Source organism: Yarrowia lipolytica, chromosome 1C, assembly GCF_001761485.1.
Source record: "Yarrowia lipolytica chromosome 1C, complete sequence".
Lineage (NCBI taxonomy): Eukaryota > Fungi > Ascomycota > Dipodascomycetes > Dipodascales > Yarrowia > Yarrowia lipolytica.
In genome coordinates, this window is record NC_090772.1 from 1,964,675 (window position 1) to 1,983,249 (window position 18,575).

General features: G+C 48.8%; 5 protein-coding genes and 1 pseudogene across 5 annotated transcripts; 3 read left to right on the forward strand and 3 right to left on the reverse strand.

Annotated features, from left to right (window-relative positions):
* Positions 1-3,341: 3,341 nt before the first annotated feature.
* YALI1_C19681g (Compare to YALI0C13948g, Misc non-coding, AJ621548 Yarrowia lipolytica transposon Mutyl MudrA) lies at positions 3,342-3,497 on the reverse strand (annotated as a pseudogene).
* A 5,383-nt stretch (positions 3,498-8,880) lies between these two features.
* YALI1_C19735g (uncharacterized protein) lies at positions 8,881-10,587 on the reverse strand (the record flags this gene model as incomplete). Its single annotated transcript, XM_068282383.1, has 2 exons — positions 8,881-8,891; positions 8,916-10,587. The coding sequence occupies 2 exons, from the start codon at positions 10,585-10,587 to the stop codon at positions 8,881-8,883; spliced, it is 1,683 nt and encodes a 560-aa protein (XP_068138484.1).
* A 2,294-nt stretch (positions 10,588-12,881) lies between these two features.
* YALI1_C19775g (uncharacterized protein) lies at positions 12,882-14,540 on the forward strand (the record flags this gene model as incomplete). Its single annotated transcript, XM_501813.3, has 1 exon — positions 12,882-14,540. The coding sequence occupies one exon, from the start codon at positions 12,882-12,884 to the stop codon at positions 14,538-14,540; it is 1,659 nt and encodes a 552-aa protein (XP_501813.3).
* A 47-nt stretch (positions 14,541-14,587) lies between these two features.
* On the reverse strand, positions 14,588-15,796 carry YALI1_C19794g (uncharacterized protein; the record flags this gene model as incomplete). The annotated part of the gene is made up of 3 exons (XM_068282384.1): positions 14,588-14,785; positions 14,885-15,361; positions 15,404-15,796. The coding sequence occupies 3 exons, from the start codon at positions 15,794-15,796 to the stop codon at positions 14,588-14,590; spliced, it is 1,068 nt and encodes a 355-aa protein (XP_068138485.1).
* A 959-nt stretch (positions 15,797-16,755) lies between these two features.
* YALI1_C19814g (uncharacterized protein) lies at positions 16,756-17,874 on the forward strand (the record flags this gene model as incomplete). The annotated part of the gene is made up of 1 exon (XM_501815.3): positions 16,756-17,874. The coding sequence occupies one exon, from the start codon at positions 16,756-16,758 to the stop codon at positions 17,872-17,874; it is 1,119 nt and encodes a 372-aa protein (XP_501815.1).
* A 117-nt stretch (positions 17,875-17,991) lies between these two features.
* On the forward strand, positions 17,992-18,330 carry YALI1_C19826g (uncharacterized protein; the record flags this gene model as incomplete). Its single annotated transcript, XM_068282385.1, has 2 exons — positions 17,992-18,029; positions 18,072-18,330. 2 exons carry the CDS (start codon positions 17,992-17,994, stop codon positions 18,328-18,330), a joined length of 297 nt encoding a protein of 98 aa, XP_068138486.1.
* Between the last annotated feature and the right edge of the window lie 245 nt (positions 18,331-18,575).

An 18,575-nucleotide genomic window follows, 5' to 3' on the forward strand; every position in this document is an offset into this window, starting at 1 on the left:
CTCTGTCTCAAACATTATTTTCGCAAAAATGAACCTTGGAAAATCACAAAGTTGACGAACCAACTACCTCCCTGAACTACACACTACGAACAACATGTCGAGGTAAGTGAGTGAATGAAGGAGCGCAAATGAGTACGCTCGAAAGTGTTTCGAATATCACCCACGAATGAAGCCTCGCCGTCCCCTCACACCCCTACCTCTCCCCCTTCCATCTCCCCAACCCACTTTCCCTACCCTAACCCCTATCCAAGTCTCACGACACTCCCAGACAACACTGTACGAAGGTTGTGCCCCCTCACGGTGGAATACCGCCTTGAATGCGTGAATTTAGCCCAAATCCGGATTTAGAGGCGATATTTGGAATCACGTGACTCTCATAATCCCAGTGATATGTCCAAGTCGCAGATTCGACCCGGTATTCTTCCTCCAATGGGCATTAGATTTCTCCAATGTGGGGTGGTGAAAGGCTCAACCCTAACCCTAGAGGTCCCGACCCTGGCCCCGATATTGGCGACATTGGGTCTCCAGAAAGCCCTAACCCTCGAAAGTTGGAAACCTGTTTCATGTAATACAGCCCGCGTAGCAGGTGAGTGCTGGGACAAAATTGGGGGAAATGACAAGAAAAATGAAGAAAATGGATACAAAAAAAGGTCGAAAGAATGGTGTTTGACTGAGTAAAAATAATAGTCATTAATTTGGTTGCTTTTTTGGCATTAATTGGCCATTAATACACGTCCGATTCCATCTTGCTACAATGCGGTGTACAAGTACAAGTATGGGGAAATATGTCGATCAAAAAGAAAACGAGGCGCGAATCTAAACGTAGATCGTGGGTCGATGGTTTGAAAGAAGAGAGCTTGGAGAGGCTGTGGACATGTGATTTGGGACGATTACACAGGTGGTGTTGGGGGGTTACAGAGGTGTTGTCGGGGACTACACGGTTTCTGTCACGGGTCACAGAGGTTGTGTCACGGCTCACACGCTCCATGTCGGGGCCCGCACGCTCCGTGTCACAAATTACACGCCCCATGTCGTCACCACGCCCGACTCGTAACCTCCACCAACTACAGTACGATCCACCTGCATCGCAAATGTCATACCACAACCCCTGAACAACGGAGAATGCGCAACTTTAGGCTTGGCGCGGCGGGTCACGTGACGCGATAAGCGAGCGGCGGCGAGGGACTGTGGGAGGTGGGCCGAAGAGAGGGTGGTTTAGAGAGTGCGATTTAAGGTGATTTATTGGGTATTAATTTGAGCGTTTTTGAAAATGATGGAATTTTGAAAATTGAAATGGAAAATTGGAAAAATTTGGGAAATTTGGAAAAAATGGAAAAAATGGAAAAAATGGAAAAAGTGGGAGAAAGCCAGCTCTGAAATAAAACCGGTCTGAATATAACCACTCTAGACCAATTCAATCACTCTCACGCCATCCTATTCTCTCCCCATTATCATCGTCAATTCTACGGTCACCATGACAACTGGAGGTTGCTACGACTCCAATCCAACCCAAACCAGACATTCCACCTAACCCCCACACACGCCACACGTCTCCAGCGGCTGTGAGGAATCTACACTACCCCTTTGGTGGTTGTTGGGCAAGGTACGTTAGCCGGAGGTTAAGTTGGATTTGGTTTTTGAGGTGTAATTTTGGGGGCGTTTTGGGGGGGGACAAGAAGGCGGAAATGAACTTTTTAAAATCATAATCAAGTCTCTTGAGCGAGAAGAATACAATGGGAGTCTTGGATAATGCGTAGCGGCATTGCTCGGCGTCGTGAGGTGTCTCTTAAAAGTGTCAAACCAGCAACCTGCTGTACACAACTTTAACCGTCTCCTGTTCTGGAAATCCGCTTCCCAGTTTCGTTGGCAGATGGACTTGGTGTCGATGGTCTTAGGCTGGAGTTTATTGCGCGGCTTTGGATTTTTCTTGGACTCGAGAACCAGGGCAATTCGGGGGGACCAGGGGGATCAGAGGGATCAGAGGGATATAGGGTCATTTGTCCCGTACCTCCTGAGCCCTCCTGAGCTCCATTCAGCGCCCTGACTAACCGCCAGACATCTACTGTACTTACGCCATCTACTTGTGATGACACATTAGACCATTCCTGACACTCCCTTGGTACAGTACTTTTAGCATGTTTTGGGGTGAAAAGAAAAGAAAAAAATGGCAAAAAAGACAGCAAAAAGGACTGGAAAAAATGAGTGAAAAAGAAAGAAAAAAATCAAACAAGGTTCGAGAGGAATGGCTGGGAAATTTAAACTTTTCCCAAAGCAGAAATGACTGGGGTGAATGTATCGTGCTGAATCGCGTGTTTTTGTGAGAAAATAGAGGTATTTTACGCGATAAACTGATTCTTCACCCTCTTGAACCCGTAATGACACGCTTTATTCACGCGCACTGTCCCCCCAAGTCTCCCCAGCAGTCACTATTAAGGTCGGCTAAAAATCCACTACAATCCCGTTGAACTTTATTTTACCTTTTTCCACATCTAGGTTTGGCAGATATTGCCAAAAAGTGCATCTGACGCATACGACACGACTTTGCACGATACGGTGTCTATAGCCGTGTTGACAAGGGTTGTGGGTGGAGAAGGAGGGCTTGGGGTGGTCGTGGAGTTGGGGGGGAATGTTTTTAGGGCGTTCTCGCGGCGGAATATGAGATATGCTGTGTGGGGACAGGAATGCCATTTTTGGTGGCTCAGTGCAGATCAGATCTCCACCCCTGGCTTTCGTCAACCGCGACGACGACATGTGGACCTGATCTTCGCTGTCAGGCACACTCCTGGTTATCAGGGGTAGTTTTGGAGACGGGTGTGGAGGTGTGGAGGTGTAGTGCGAGTGGTGCGGTAGTAGGAGCAGAGCCTTCGACTCGTGTTCGCGGTATGAGTGGCGCTATAGAGACTTGCATTAGACTGGCGAAATGGCGCGCTAGTATAGAATGGTGACAAGGATGGCGGAATGATAGAGTGAACGGAGACAGCGTATCTGAGTGGAAAAAAACCGATTCAATTTGTCTTCAGTCTGTCTGTCAACGGCCGGTGTATGGAGGATGTGGAATGGTCTAAGACAGACTCGTGAATGATTTGCAACTTATTAAAAGCCATCATCAGATCAGACAGAACCCATCCTACAGACAACACCCGTCCCATAGACAAATCCGTCTCGCACTATCCTCGATGGTCATATCTAGATCCTCGTGAGGTCGGCCAACATGTCTGTCCTCGGTATGATGGCTCCACAATCCTGAGCTGTTGCTGGACTGATCATCTCAAAAGTGTCTCTCTTGAGTCGGCTTCCAGCATTCTAATTGGTTATACTGTAGCGGTTCTACTGTAACCAAATCAGTACCTCAGTGGACATAACCGATTGACGGCCGAGGCAAGGTTGTGGAAGTCGATTGGTGTCAGTAGAAAAGCCTCAATCATGTGTGCCACAAGATCTCCATTACGCCGAACATGAGCAGGGACCTCTTTTTTGAGCTTCTCCTCTTTCTTTTTTCACTCTTTGTCACATCTCGGAAGCGCGTCCCACCGTCCTCCGAACTTGCCATCATCACAAGCCTCTCATTCACTTCCACTCATCTGTGTGGATGTGTAAGTCTCTCCAGCGAGGAGCATGAGCGTAGCTCGACGTGTGTGTATCTCGGCTGTACCAAGGTCTTTGCCTCCCAGTTCAGCTCCAGGTCGCATCCTTTCGCTGCCGTCCGCGGACAAGATCAAATCACCAATCATGTGATAACATGGATGGGAGTCCACTACCCCAAGAATAGTTCCCTGTACACGCACCGGGAACGTAGTCGTCGTGTGAAGCAACAGATAACCTGTTCGATACACCTCAATAATGCTTTGGTGGATATAAAATTCCTAGGAACAGATTTGCAGAACCTCTTGTTGATATCTTGGAGATACCTCTCCATCTCCCGTGCATGGGCATGTTCAAGGCCGCATCCGATACATGATTCGACATCAACCAAGACTGGCTTCCAGAATAGGAGTCATCAGATTGCCGGTTCTTGGACTTCTATAACGGACATGTACCACCTTACACAAATCACCTTTACAGGATACTGTTCATCTAACTGCAATGAACGCAAGTGTTTGTCAGTGTCAGTGATTCCACGACAATCTTCAATCTACAAGTACATACTCCAATTGGCGACAGTCAATTGCCTGCTACAATACTTGCACACTATGTACTATACTCGCTCGAATCGGCTCCATTGTTGATCGATGACAGTCAACCACATCTTGCTGTTCGGCTGTTCGAAGACAGTCGCTCCGCGACCTTGACGAGATGTTTCAGATTTGTTTGAGAGCAGGAACCCTTTGAGTTGGTCATTCAACCCCCTTTTTGTATTTTTAGTATTTTTTTAGTATTTTTTTAATACTTTTAGTACTTTTTGATACCTCTTTTTTTTTCTCTCGCTAAATATAACGTTTCGCTATCTCACGTCTGAGCTGCGGGTTTCGCTACTACACAACGGTATCGGAACTTTATCTGGTGATGTTTAGAACACTATGTCTTTTTTCTTTGCCTTTTCCCCCTGTTTTTCTCTCCTTACTTCTCGCTTTCACCCTCGGCGCCAAGCAGCTGGTTCTTACCTTCAAGAAGAGGACTTTTTTTTTTTGAATGTGGAAAGGAGTGGATCTCCACGGGCATCAGAGACAGGGTCGAGCTCTTCATCGGCCTACTTGTACTAGAAGACTCAGGAAAACTCCTACTCTCTGTGTCAGTATTTGCTGATCTACAATCTCTTTGTGGTGACCGAGCAAGCACGTGGTGTCCTAGGAGTGGGTTGTAAGTCGTTACATTAACTACATCTAATCTAATCAATCAATCTCATCTTCATTAGATTCTCGTTGAGATCAGATATCATGAATCACCAATGTATCTGCCAGATCCATGTAGAAAACCTGAAGTATCATCAACCAATAACTTACAAACGATAACTTTTTTGATGAGCCTTCGCAGTGTCAAGTAAGAGTACTTTCGACAAGGACCTGAGGATCAGGTGATGATTCGCGAGCCTCCCACTCTTTTTCACAACTGTTGTCTGACTATAAAGCTGATTTTCTAGTTGTGAGTATCGCCATTACCATCAACAATAGATTCTAACCCAAGTTGATGTGTATGTGATTTGTCAACTTCATATTCCCATTTTCGTTGTAAATACGACTCGGGTACAAATTTAGCAATACTCTCGAGTTCAAATTTTTATATATTTGTTTGTTTAAAACACTACTCTGAAACTCTGGTTGCTTTTCTGGGACTGATACCTCACGGGTTTGGTGGAGACACGAGATATGGAGGCGGGGAGTCCATCAATCGAAAGCGCTATGTCAGGGGATTCAATTGGTACCATTCTGAGTTATATCGACAAACACGACGGACACGACGGACAGAGTAAGTAGAATGCGTTAACTGGTGCGATATCCGTGCCACATGGTTGCGGTAAAAACGTGTGTTAAGTGTATGAGTGATATTTATCTTCTGCCGTTCGCTCCAACTAATGATAGACGGATGTGTACAGTCGTTCAGTTTCTGGGATTCAGACAATCAACCAAAAGTACTCAGGGCATGACTATGACGAGTTTGACAATGTGTTAAGCAATATACCATCGAACAGTCTGGGCACAATAATGCTCAGAAGGAGCTGAGGGAAAGGGGAGTATTTTGTGTCATTTCTATCCCATAAAAGAGCCATTTCAATGTCTCTGAACAGGTATAGTTCTCAGATATCTTTCGAAGGCTGTTGATAGTCCATTTATTGCATGTATGGTGGTGTTGGGACGTGTTGCAGCTGCCAGAATCTACTTCCATGGCCCCAAACGTCCTTGCAATGTTCGTACAACCAGTAATGAACTGCAGATTAAGCCCAGATTCTTGTATTACAGTGTTTTTACTTGTTTTATGACCATACCGTCTAAACTACTGCTTAAATCCATGGCAACATTGTAATAATTGCCGTTGTACTACTAGTTCTGCTAGCAAACCTCACGTATGTAGTTGTAAGAGAGCACACACAATCCGTTTGGAAAGCAATCTTCATCACCACTGGGCCTGGACATCTATTTCGTTATTATCTATAGTACTTGTAGAGTCTCAGGGCTTTTATAGCTCCTACCAATTAGTCATGAGAGGAACCAGTTTGGTGATAGACACATGTCCATCCTGTAGAGAGTGTCAGAGTGTCTAATCAACCAGTTTTGTGATCTTCAATAAAGACGGATGATACGGATGATACGGGCCGAACAATCTGATGTCGACGATAGTTACTCTCCTTGACTGGGCGTTTGTGAGGGCGCGGTGAGGGAGAGAAATAGGAGAGGTCCCCCCTCCCCCAAGACCATACTGTGATGACACCTGCCCGCGGTGGACAAAATTCAAGGAGTCAAATGGGCCTTCACCTACGCCGGTCGCCCCCTTGTCTTCCCGGCTCAAGTCTTAATCTTGGCTTGCTTCGACCCTGACGACTTGGCCTGTGAAGCCCGAAGATGTAGTAGAGGTTGCAGAACCGGCGTCTGTTGAAGATGTTGGCTACCTCAGGATGACCACAGCTATGACCATGGTTATCAGATGTGCCCACATCTAGAAATGCCTGGACATTGGCTATGCGTGGGAAGTTCTGACGGCCGGAGAATCTGACCGAGGATTGGGTATACTCAGAGTTCAAATCAACCGAGGAGCATCGACATCCTTTTGAACACTCATGTATCCACAAGACAGCACTTGCCATGCTGGATGTTGCCCAAGTAAATACACATCAAAGAGGTATCAGCGGCCCTGGAAATCCAATGGGACTCTGGCGTCAGCATCGGAGAGTAACACACGCCGCTAAACTCCCAGCACTTGTGAAGACGAGGTTTCTGTCGCAAGTCACGGTATAAGGAATCTTGTGGAATGCCACTTCACGTCGTAGAGAGAGGCAGCATGAAGCACAGCAGTCCTAGGGCCTGGTAGGAGGACTCTGGTACCTTCCTTACCTTATTGTTGACTCCATGAGCCGTTTTCCTGGTGCTCACCAGCAGAACCGCAGAAACTTTCAGTCCCTTAGTCCATATGTGTGTTCCAAAGATTCTTAAGAACAGCCTTACACGGTGTGCAAGATGTTTGTATCAAGTTGCTCCGTCATGGTGAGATATGCAGACAAACTACCTCCGAGTCCAGATTAGGAATCCTCCAGTGACAGTGAGCTGTTCAACACTTGGAAGGCTGGCAGTGAGTTAGCAGCCCATTCACATTCTTGATTGTGATGTGCCCTCTTCCACACACCATTGGCCATTGCGGTTGTGGAGAGAGACATTCCAGTAGCCTAGGACTCGGCTTACAGTCTTGCCATCCGGTCCCTGAGTGGTAATCATCGCCAAGGTGAGAGGTGCATAGTCCATTTGTCTGACATGTAGATTGAGTGATGCCTTGTGTGCCCGTGGTCGAACATGGTCGAGCATGGTAGCAGTGCTGCAGTTCGGAGTACCCACCTCCTAGATTGTAATCAGATGGGGGTGTTTTTACCTGAGTAGACAGGAAGATATCGAAACAACTTAGTAGATTAGGTAGTTCCCAGATAGCGCGGGGTTGGTCTGACTGGCGTAGATCCGATAGGACTTGGGACTGGCAGAGTCGTAGAGAGAGGATGGAAACATCACTGCCGTATTGGCCTAGAGCCAGAGCTTTTGGACCTTCAACCGCAAGTTTGTGTACATAACGCTTCCTCCTGAAGTGTCTTCAACCTTTCGCATTCCTCATACAGTGATACGGACGGAATATCGCAGCAATCGAGAGAAGTACCGCGCGCCATACAGCTTCTCGAAGTAGAAACCGAATCACTGAATGACCCAATTGAGATGTTTTGCCAAAAAGTTGTAAACATCGCTGCCCAAGTTATAAACCTGCTTGTAGGTTGACGCCGAGGTGGTAGAGATGGTTCATGGTCTGGTTCTCTCTGAGTTGGTGAACGTGATGCAGTTGATGCAAAGGGATTCCACAGGTTGGTGGATCTTACGGGCTCAATATTTTCCTTCAGGTCGCACATGTTAGAGTGTGGCTTCTGCTTACAAGTAGCAATCGTCATCTCTCTCTTCAGCCACAGCCCCCCGCTATGCCAGAGCGCACCATGTCCTTAAGAATCAGCGTCCGTCGTTCGACCAGCCCGTTAGAGCTGGTATGGTAAGCCGCAGAGTTGTTAAAGGAGATGCCATAGTTGTGGCAGGTGTTGACGTAGGCATCCGAGTTGACGGGTGGCCTTGGTTGGTCAAAATCTCGGTACTCCAACTACAAACTTGGGGGAAGTGGTCATCTGGATGTTTCAGGCTGAAACCAACCGCAACTGAGTCGTACCATCTAGTCGTGAGGTTGCATAGAGAGTTAAAGAGAATTTCTTCTCGTCATACTGTGGCTTCTTCAACAGCTGTTGATGTTTCGAAACCGGCAAAGCCTGAGTACATACAGTACAGTGCCTAAGTATGGTGCCCAAGTACTGTACTGTACCTGAGGAACAGTACCTGAGGAACAGTACCTGAGGAACAGTGTCTCTCTCACTTTGGGAAACTCTTCTACTAGAGATATATCAATTACTTATTACAACAAAAAAGCGGCGGCTCCCAGCGCCATGGCCAGTCTCGGAGCGGCACGGGAAACAGCCGAGTTGGCCTGTTTGGGGAGTTGGGCCGGGGCGGGAGCTTGAGCGGGCGACTTTTCAGCTTGAGCGGGCGACTTTTCAGCTTGAGGCGGGCGAACTTTTCAGCTTGGAGCGGGCGGCACTTTTCAAGCTTGAGCGGGCGACTTTTTCAGCTTTGAGCGGGCGACTTTTTCAGGAAACTTGAGCGGGGCGACTTTTCAGCTTGAAGCGGGCGACTTTTTTCAGCTTGAGCGGGCGACTTTTCAGGCTTGAGGGGGGCGACCTTTTCAGCTTTAAGCGGGCGACCTTTTCAGCTTGAAGCCGGGCGACTTTTCAGCTTGAGCGGGCGACTTTTTCAGCTTTGAGCGGGCGACCTTTTCAGCTTGAGCGGGCGACTTTTCAGGGACTTGAGCAGGCGACTTTTCAGGGACTTGAGCAGGCGACTTTTCAGGGGCAGCTTGAGCAACTGGAGTCTTAACTGGAGTCTCAACTGAAGTCTTTACAGAAGACTCAGCTGAAGCCTCACCTGAAACCTCTCCTGAAGCCTCACCTGAAGCCTCAGTGTCACATGGAACAGTAATGGTCACGGTCTTGCCCTTGCAGGCATCACAAACAGTCACCAGAGTGGTGGAGGTTGCATTGACGGGCACATTGGTCGAGAGAACCACGACAGGAGTGATACATCCGTCCGAGTCGCAGAAAGTGACCGTTTTGGTGATGATGGAGTTGGTTCGCTGTACCGGAGTAGTCAGAGCGGTGGAGTTGTAGTTGGAGTTGGTGTTGGTGTTGGCATTCGAGTTCACATTCGAGTTCACATTCGAGTTGACATCCGAATTGGCACTGGAAATGTCTGTCGCTTTGGTCGACTCGGTTGAGGAACCTGTTGTCTTGTCTGAAGTTTTTTCCGAGGCTTGGTCCTTCGGATCTGTTGACTGTGTTTCCTCGCCCTCACCATGGCCTTGACTGGTGACACTGTTGGCGGTAGAGTCAGATTCAGGGGAGTCGGACTCTACAGCGGTTCCAGTTTGAACGGAGGCGGACGGAGGGATCGATGAAGAAGCGGGGAGTGGAGTGACAGGCGCAGATACGGAGGAGACAGACGAGACCGACGAAGGTACGGAAGAAACCGACAAAAGAGTGACTTGCTCTTCCGAGGAAGAAACCGACAAAGGAGTGGCGGGCTCTTTCGCCGAAGAAACCGACAAAGGAGTCACGGGCTTTTTCGCCGAAGAAACCGATGAAGAAGTCACGGGCTCTTTCGCCGAAGAAACCGACAAAGGAGTCACGGGCCTTTTCGCCGAAGAAACCGATGAAGAAGTCACGGGCTCTTTTACCGAAGAAACCGATGAAGGAGCGACGGGCTTTTTCGCCGAAGAAACCGATGAAGAAGTCACGGGCTCTTTCACCGAAGAAACCGAAACAACAGACGAAACCGGACACTCAGAACTAATGAATCCCAACTGACACTCCAAAGAAGTGACCACCTCCAAAAGAGTGACAAGAGCCCGGGAAGCGGCGGGTTCTGTTGCAAACCCTCCAATTGCACCGCTTAGAAGGCCGTACCACGTAGCAACGTTTATAGAAGCCAGATGGATGGCCAGCGACGGGTTGTAGTTGGTGATGATGGAGGAAACCAAGTTGGTGGCGCTGACGTAATCGGAACTCTCCTCGTATTTGGCAATGGTATCCTGGATGAGGGAAACAAAGGGAGGGATAAGCGCCGCACTCCACTTGAACTTGATGGTGTTTTCGAGAGCGGCGGTGAAGGCGGGTTGGAGGTCTGAGTTTCCCAGCAAAAGATTGACCAGAGTTTCTACCTGTTTGCTGGCAACATCATCGTCAACGTTGCTATTGTGGGCAGAAACGATACCGTTAGATATTCCCGTGGCAATGTCGTTCAGAATAGCATTGTCGAGTTTGATCAGAGCAGCTAAGGAGCCCCCGGCGAGAAAGATTGATGATAGTCTCATTGTTGAGAGCGCAGATGGGTTGGAGGTGTATCGGGGGGCGTTTTGTGGGATTTATATAGTCCATTGCAATGTTTATGAGCAGGTCGTGATCGTGGGCTAGGTTGAGAGGTGTTTGAAGAAGGAATGTGCCGATTGGGAAGATTAGGAGAGCTGATTCGTGCTGGTTCATGGGCTAGGTCGGCGACTGACTGACTTACTGACCCCCGACCTACTTCTGTTCTGTCAGTTGCCGGACCAACTTCTTTGTCCGCGCTGGAATCTTTCATGAGACATGAGAGCTGATATACAGACATGAGTTTGGTCGGCGTACTTGCGGCCATTCCGTCGTTCGTGTGTGCACTGTTCTTTCCGACAGGAGGACGGCAGGGAGAATGGTTCCAGTATCTTTGGAATGAAGGGGGAGACTATGCCCAGAAAGTCGCCAAAACAGGTGCATTTTCAACATACCAGGCTGGTTGCTTCTCTAGAAGGAAAAAGGTTGGAGGAGCTGATGGTGGTCCGGGGTTCGCTGAAGATTTCTGAGTGACTCGACGAGACTTCCTCCCTTTCTTGCTCAGCACACTGGTTCGATATCAACTTGCGAGCAGAATTCCCGTTTGATTCCATTGGTCCAAGTCAGAGGTTGCCCAAACATTACAAAACACTAGACCCACTCGACCCGGTTCTGGACCTAGTGGGTTCTGGACCCTGGTCCAAACAGATGCAGGGCCTGGACCGTTTTAGTTGACAGAAGAGATGGAATGTGGGCAAGCCGGAAAAGTCGCCTTTTCCAACGACAATTCCGCCTTAATCGAGAGTAGAGACGACTAACCGGCTTCTCCACTCCCCCCTGGGTTTGAGACAAGTCCCCGTCCGATTCTGTCCAGACTACCAGATAATGTGACTGCGATGAGAGAGACGGCGTCATCTCTGGACCGATAGCACTGACGACGTTATCACTGACTCGAGAGACCTAAAGATGTCACCCTTGAACTCAGAGCCTGACGATATTCTCACTGAATGCCAACGCCAAACACGCCCATTATGGACCCGCTATCCGACATTCCACGCCCAGCAAACGATGCTCCTCAAAACAACGAGGGCTGTGGCATTAAAAAGACGCCAGGCTGTCAGTCTAGATTAATGCCGTCAATAAATGTTTTTTGAAGTCCTTGCAACTTTTGTGTTAATCTGGTTGTTTTTGGAGTTGTGACCAGTTAGGGAGCCTGGTTGCTGAAGGCAGGACCCAGAGAATCCATTGTTGCGACTGTATAACACCAAATTACTCATTACGAGTTCGGAAAACTGCTGCAAACCACTGCGTCTATATGGACCATCTACAGTAATCTCCTGGGCTGCAGATGATGACGTAATAGCCCTCTCCAGGGACGTTAATCAGGACACACTGTGGTAAAAAGATGACCGATTTGCGCGGACTTTGCCACTCTTTAAAGGTATGCTAACACCAGCCATACTTGATAGTTGTAATCCACCACGGTCAAATATGGAATTTAGCACCTCCTATTTCATGTCAGAGTCTTATTTAGACCTCTCGGAGTGCAATACAGCGACAATACAACTGCCAGCAGACTCTAGAGACATGGAGACGAAGACATGGATATGATGAGATGGATATGAAGAGACGGATATGATGAAATGGATCTGAAGAGAAGCAGATTCATGGTCTGTGGTCTTTTTGTGAATTTCAATGCTGGCCAAACTCGTAACAGTACAAGCACGAGTGCTGTCACAGGCCAAGGTCAGACTAGACCCACATTACAAGTACAGTACAAGAACAAAAAAAAAGGGTATAAATGCACCTTGGTATGGTAACTCCTTAGATTCTGGAATGCTTACTGACCAATTCCGCCACTCGGTGACTATTCCGTGTTGTGACTCGGTTTTTCCTCAGTACAAGTGGGTATATGTCTACCAAGTAGGTGTTGTAGTACTTTTGTACTTGTACTTGTTGGTGAGAACGCAGGAATTCCGAGAACGCAGGAAATCCGACAACTAAACCACTTGATTTCTTTCTTTATCTATTGCATTTTCTCTCTCCGATATCTTTTTCCCTAATATATCGTTTTCTTTTTCTTTCTGCGTCCACAATATTCTCAAAAAACTTCATTATTTTCTTCATTATTTTATTCTAATATTTCACACTCGCACACAAAAATGCATATAAGCTGCATGACGATGCACCATGCCGTGCGGCTCGAAAAATACAATCTCCATTGGGACTAAGTAAACATGCACCGTGTGCCAACCTCCGTCATTTCGATCACAACCTTGTAGACACCGCGAGCGACGGAAAAATGGACTGGATTTTTTCGGAAAAGCCCGATCCCGCAACGCCGCCCGTGTCGTGGGCGCTGGGAGCCATTCCGGCCATGTTTCGGCGTGAAACGCCGCATTTCGAGCGAGATTTGGGCCGGCTGAGACGGGCAGACAGAGACTCGGAGGGAGCCAGAGACACAGAAACGTCCACGGGAGACGATGTGGCGACGGAGCCCACTTTCGACAACTTTTTGGAGATGAAAGCCAGCAGCACCCCCTTTTTCAAGCCGGAAAAGGTGCATTTGAAGCGGCGGGCGGCCAATGATAACCTCAAACCGTGCCCAAACAAGTTCCCCAAGACGGGCGGTATTTTAAAACAGACACAGACCGGAGCGCACGGCGAAAACGACACGGTGTCCAATTTCGGGCACAAAAACGTGAGTTTTGCCGCGTCGTTGGGATCTACTACAAACAGCATCTCGGAACAGCTTCCGTCCGGGTACGAGGGAGCCGACCAGACCCCCGTGGCGTCTTGTCGAGGCCCCAAGTTTGTGCAGTACGACCCGGTCAACGACGACACCAAGACCATGTTTCGCAAACTCGACAACAACATGGATTTGTTGAACGAGAGGCGGTTGAAGTGGGGAGGAGGAGGATCAGACACCAGGCCGGTGACGCAGCATGTAGCGAATGGAAAGGAGGAGGCGGAGGAGCACAGACTGGTCAAAAGCACGGCTCAAGTCGAGCTGGAGCTCGCTTTGGAGAAGATCAAGCGACTGGAGGAAGACAAGAGACGGTACATGAACCAGAGCAATAAGCTCGAGATGGAAAAGAGGACGGTGGAACACGATCTGGAGATGCTCAAGCACCAGCAGCGCAACGAAATCGATACTATGAAGATGACCATTGAGCACCTGCAGTCGAAAATGAGTGTTAGTGGGTGCGAGACTCGCGTCAAGGAGCACAAGTTGAACGTGGCCGAGTCACGTGTGGGAGAGCTGCAAAGAGAGCTGGCTGATACCAAGGTGGCTGCCGAAGCGCGCGAACACCATCTGAAGGAGCAGGTGGCGTTCCTGGAGGAGAAGGTGGGCACACTGGAGCGCAAAGAGCGGGCGTTCAGGGCCTCGGAGAAGATTGCCATGCGACAGAGAGACGATTTCAACAAGAACTGGACGTTTCAAAACCAGGGTTCAGGGAGCCAGGGCTCTCAGAATGAAACAAATCATAGTCAGAACCACGTGAATGATTTCCATCAGAACTGGAATCGAAACCAGGGACCTCAAACCAGCTTCAACCCGAATCAGAACTGTGGTAATCAGCATAGTGGGTTGCAGAAAGGCAACGAATTCAACTTGAATCACCTGAATCCCCAGCAACAGAACCCCCAGCAACAGAACCTCCAGCAACAGAACCTCCAGCAACAGAATTCCCAGCAACAGAACCCCCAGCAACAACCCAACATCTTCCAGAACCCAGGCAACCCGTTTGCAAGCACATTCCATCCACAGCCGCAACAGCAGTCGACACGCCAACCACTGGGCTCTTTCGATCTCAACATCAAACGTGACAGTTGGCAGAAAAGTAGAAACATTTTCGGTCACAACCGACAACCATCGACGACACCCAAACAGCCCCCTCCCTCGTACATGAGAGGTCACGATGTGGACATGGCCGACGGTATGCGGTTTTTTAGATAGCCATACTAATTATTTATTCCATGGAATGTACAGTAGCCATAATAATTTCAGTTTATCACGAAAATACATTGTTTTGAACACCTGTTGGTAGATGGGCAGCAGAAATGGCTGCTTTTGATGCCACAGCACAGAGACTGGAGCAATATACAGTATGTAATGTCAGCTTGGGGCGTGCTGGTTGAAGAGAATATGGACATAAACATGAACAGGTGTGTTTTCACACCCCAAAGGGGATTGAAGAGCAGCTAACAGAGCAGTGAATCGGTCGGCGTCAATAGATCGACTCAAGGGCAAACGTCTGTACTATCCAGACACTGGTTGTAGTGTCACTCTTGTACTCAAACGTCCTTCTTCTTGTTGTAGACCTTCCAAAAGTTTCGCTTTCCCTCAACACCGAGATCTGGACCGATGCTCTTGAGTCGGCCCACCCGACAAATGCTCTCCACCAGTGTGTTGTTGACGTTGGTGTCCTTCGCGTAGCACGGTTCGGCAAACCGTAGAGACACGTGCCATCCAGTGGGGTTTGAGAGCAGTCGGAAGACCCACATGGGCAGCGTCACGGGCAGAGGGGTGGTGATGTACTGGGGGGCGAGTCTGAGGCCTGCCGGAATCACCTTTGTGTTTTGAGAGAGCTGGTGGAAGTCAATGTGTAGCAGGGGCAGCAGACCTCGTCCGTTGGAGGTTGTTCCCTCGGCAAACACAACCACGGCTCGTCCCTTGGAGGTGGCGTCAAACACAATCTTGGACAGCGACTCCCCATGGGTTGGAGGCACGATTTCGGGGATACCCAGGGCCTTGAAGAAGACTCCAAACGGACCCAGCTCCTGGTAGACTCGGGAAGAGGCGTGGGGGACGATGAAAACGGGGTCGAAAAGTGCAGAGTACACAAAGGCGTCAATGGGCGACAGGTAGTTGGACACCACGACCTCTCCGGGCTTGGGGTAGGCCTCGGTCAGCTTGTTTCTTCTCACCGCTTCGGCGGACACGTTCCAGAACCAGAAGCCACTGACAAACAGCAGCGTCGAAAAGTAGGCCTTTCGTACCGGCTCGATTGTGATGAATTGGATGATGCCCGCATACAGCGCCAGCAGGGCGAGCAAGAGGGGGATCTTGATCACACTCTCCACAAGAGCCAGGGGCGCCTGCAGAACGACGAAAATCGTGCTGGGGAGCGAACCGTCAGCCTTGGAGCGCGGATGCGGCAGGTAGGGAGCAACACCTGTGCCCTTATCGCGGTACTGGGAGAACTTTTCCATGCTGTGGAGTTGTGTGGAGTGCTGCTCAGTGGTTATACAAGTAAGCCTGATGCCTGCACTGTCTTTTAGAGTTTCACAGTTGCGCAGTCCATCCCGGCATGGGCCGAGGTTGGCCGCTGAAGCGAGTAGAGAGGGGCGGAATGGGTGTTTAGACTGATTGCGAAGTTGCAAAAAAGAGTTAGAGCGGTTTCAAGCTGTATTTGACGGCGGTAATTTGTCATTCGATGCATCGGATGGGCGGGGCTGTGATTTACTTTTACTTACTTGACGTTAGTTAGGATCATAATCTTTAGTATGTGATTTAGTGAGAATATTTGTGGTGAGAGGTTCGATTCCTGCTTGATGTGAATAAAAAAACCCGTACATAAAACAGTATATAAAATACAAAACACAAAAACAATGCATATAAACCAATACATAAAAACAAATGCATAAAAACAATACATAAAACAATACATAAAACAATACATAAAACAATACATAAAAAACAGTACATAAAAAACAGTACATAAAAAGTGATGTAGTCATAAAGACAGTGAGTCAAAGTACTTCCACACAATGGAACTACGACTTCAGTAAACAATCTTCAGTAAACAATCTTCAGTAAACAATTTCCAGTAAACAATTTCAGTAACCACAAGATTCCAAAGTAAATCGAAGTAAATCGAAGTAAATCGAAGTAAATCGAAGTAAATCCAACTGACTTCCACACCGCACACACACCAATAGGGTTCCTCACATTTCGCATTTCCAAGTAGCACGAACCCGGTTCATTTGTGGCCAAAACTCATGAAAAACAGACCAAATTGTAAATCACAGTATTGCGACTTGCCAGCCCAAATACTATCACCTCTCTGTTCATATTACCCCAGTGGCGTCCATTTTTCAATTTTCAATAAAGTTTTAGATCATTTCACATCGGCGCTCTCACCACCATTCCGCGCCCCTCGTTCATCAACATGTCTTTCCGAAACGTCTCGCTGCGGGGCTCGCAGCTGCTCGGCAAGCTCGACAGTCGCGGCTGGGGCTGGTACGTGGCAAAAAAATGGAACATTGGGCTGGTCTACACGATGTGCAAGGTTTTTCTGAGATGCAAGAAAGTCGACATCAAGGGCCTCGACAACCTGCTGGAGGCCCACCGACAGGCACGGCTGGAGGGCCGAGGTCTGCTAACCGTCATGAACCACACCAGTGTGCTGGACGACCCGGTCGTATGGGGCATGCTGCCGAACGACAATGGCTGGATCCCGTACCTCATGAGATGGGCCACCGGAGCCAAGGACATTTGCTACAAGAACAAGCTATACTCGTTGTTTTTCGGTGCCGGCCAAGTGCTTCCCATCACGCGATTTGGTATAGGAGGACCCTTCCAACCCGGTATGGATATGTGTGTGCGTCTTCTGAACCCCAACAACAAGATCAAGTACTCGGCCAAGTACACCCCTTATCTGGTTCATACCAACGCCACCAGCTATCCGTTTTGGCGAGAGTCCAACTGGGTGCACTTCTTCCCCGAGGGCTACGTTCACCAGGCTCTGGAGCCCCATGAGGGCACGATGCGATATTTCCGATGGGGAACCAGTCGAGCCGTGCTTGAGCCGGTCACTCCTCCCATTATTGTACCCATGTTCTCACACGGCCTGCAAAAGGTGTTCCAGGAGATCCCCAAGGGCTATGAGATGGAGGGCAATAACACTAACAAGGATAGAACCATCAGTATTCGGATTGGAGAGCCCATCAGTGAAACTACGGTTGCAGGTTTCCGAAACGAGTGGATCAACTTGTGCCACAAGGAGAATGTTGGCTTGAACGCCGAAACAATGCCCGACGTGCTCAAGAATGGACAGGAAGCCAAGGATCTGCGATCCAAGGTGGCTGCTTATCTCAGAGAAGAGGTGGAGAAGCTGCGTCTGACCGTTCCCAACATGAACCCCGAGTTGCCCGAGTTCAAGGAGCCCGAGTTCTGGAGCGACATTGACAAGGTGCACAAGGGCGTCTACAACCACCGAGGCAAGGTGCGAATGCTCAGAAACCCCACCAAGGGGCTCATTGAGGTGGTGGAGGCCAACAAGGACTAGAAAAAACATAGATAGACTTGTATATTGTATATAGAAACGGGACGCTGTTAACCGGAACGGGAGGGTGTAGTTGGAACAAGTTGTGATTGGGCAGTATTGTGTCGGATATGAAGGAGTATGGGTGGGGTTCGGGTGAAGACTGCTGAGGGCTCAATGTGAGGGCGCCGTTAAGAGCTCGAAGAACCGATTGAGCCGAGACCGATTGAGCTTCTGTTTGGCCCGGTTCAATATGGCTTCCAGGTTTGCCACGGTTCTTTCCTGGATGTACTGGCACGAGTTTGTCACCGAATAACATCTAGTCAATCAACGTTCATGAGTTCTCATATATCGCTCCTTGTTGGGCTCTCCTCGGCAGTTCTGAGCTCACAACCACCCTTCTTTGCACGACGGAAATCGCCAGGGAAGATTCTCCAGACTGGCATCCGGGAGATCAAGGAGCTGGATACCCGGCAATGAATCGAATGCCGGAATGCATTTTCGGCTGTGAAGCGTGACTGACTGAGGATCTCTGGAGTTTCAACTTGGAGAAACAGCTCATATCAATGGTAAACAAGGTACCTCCTGAACTCCCCAGAAGTACGTTCGCCTGGACGTCAACATCAGTGGCAGAAATGACATAAACAGCTTTCTGTGGCCAAATCACCGTCAAAAGCCCGGGTTGAGCCTTTTGTCAGACAAGTCCCCGTCATTTTACGGCGTGT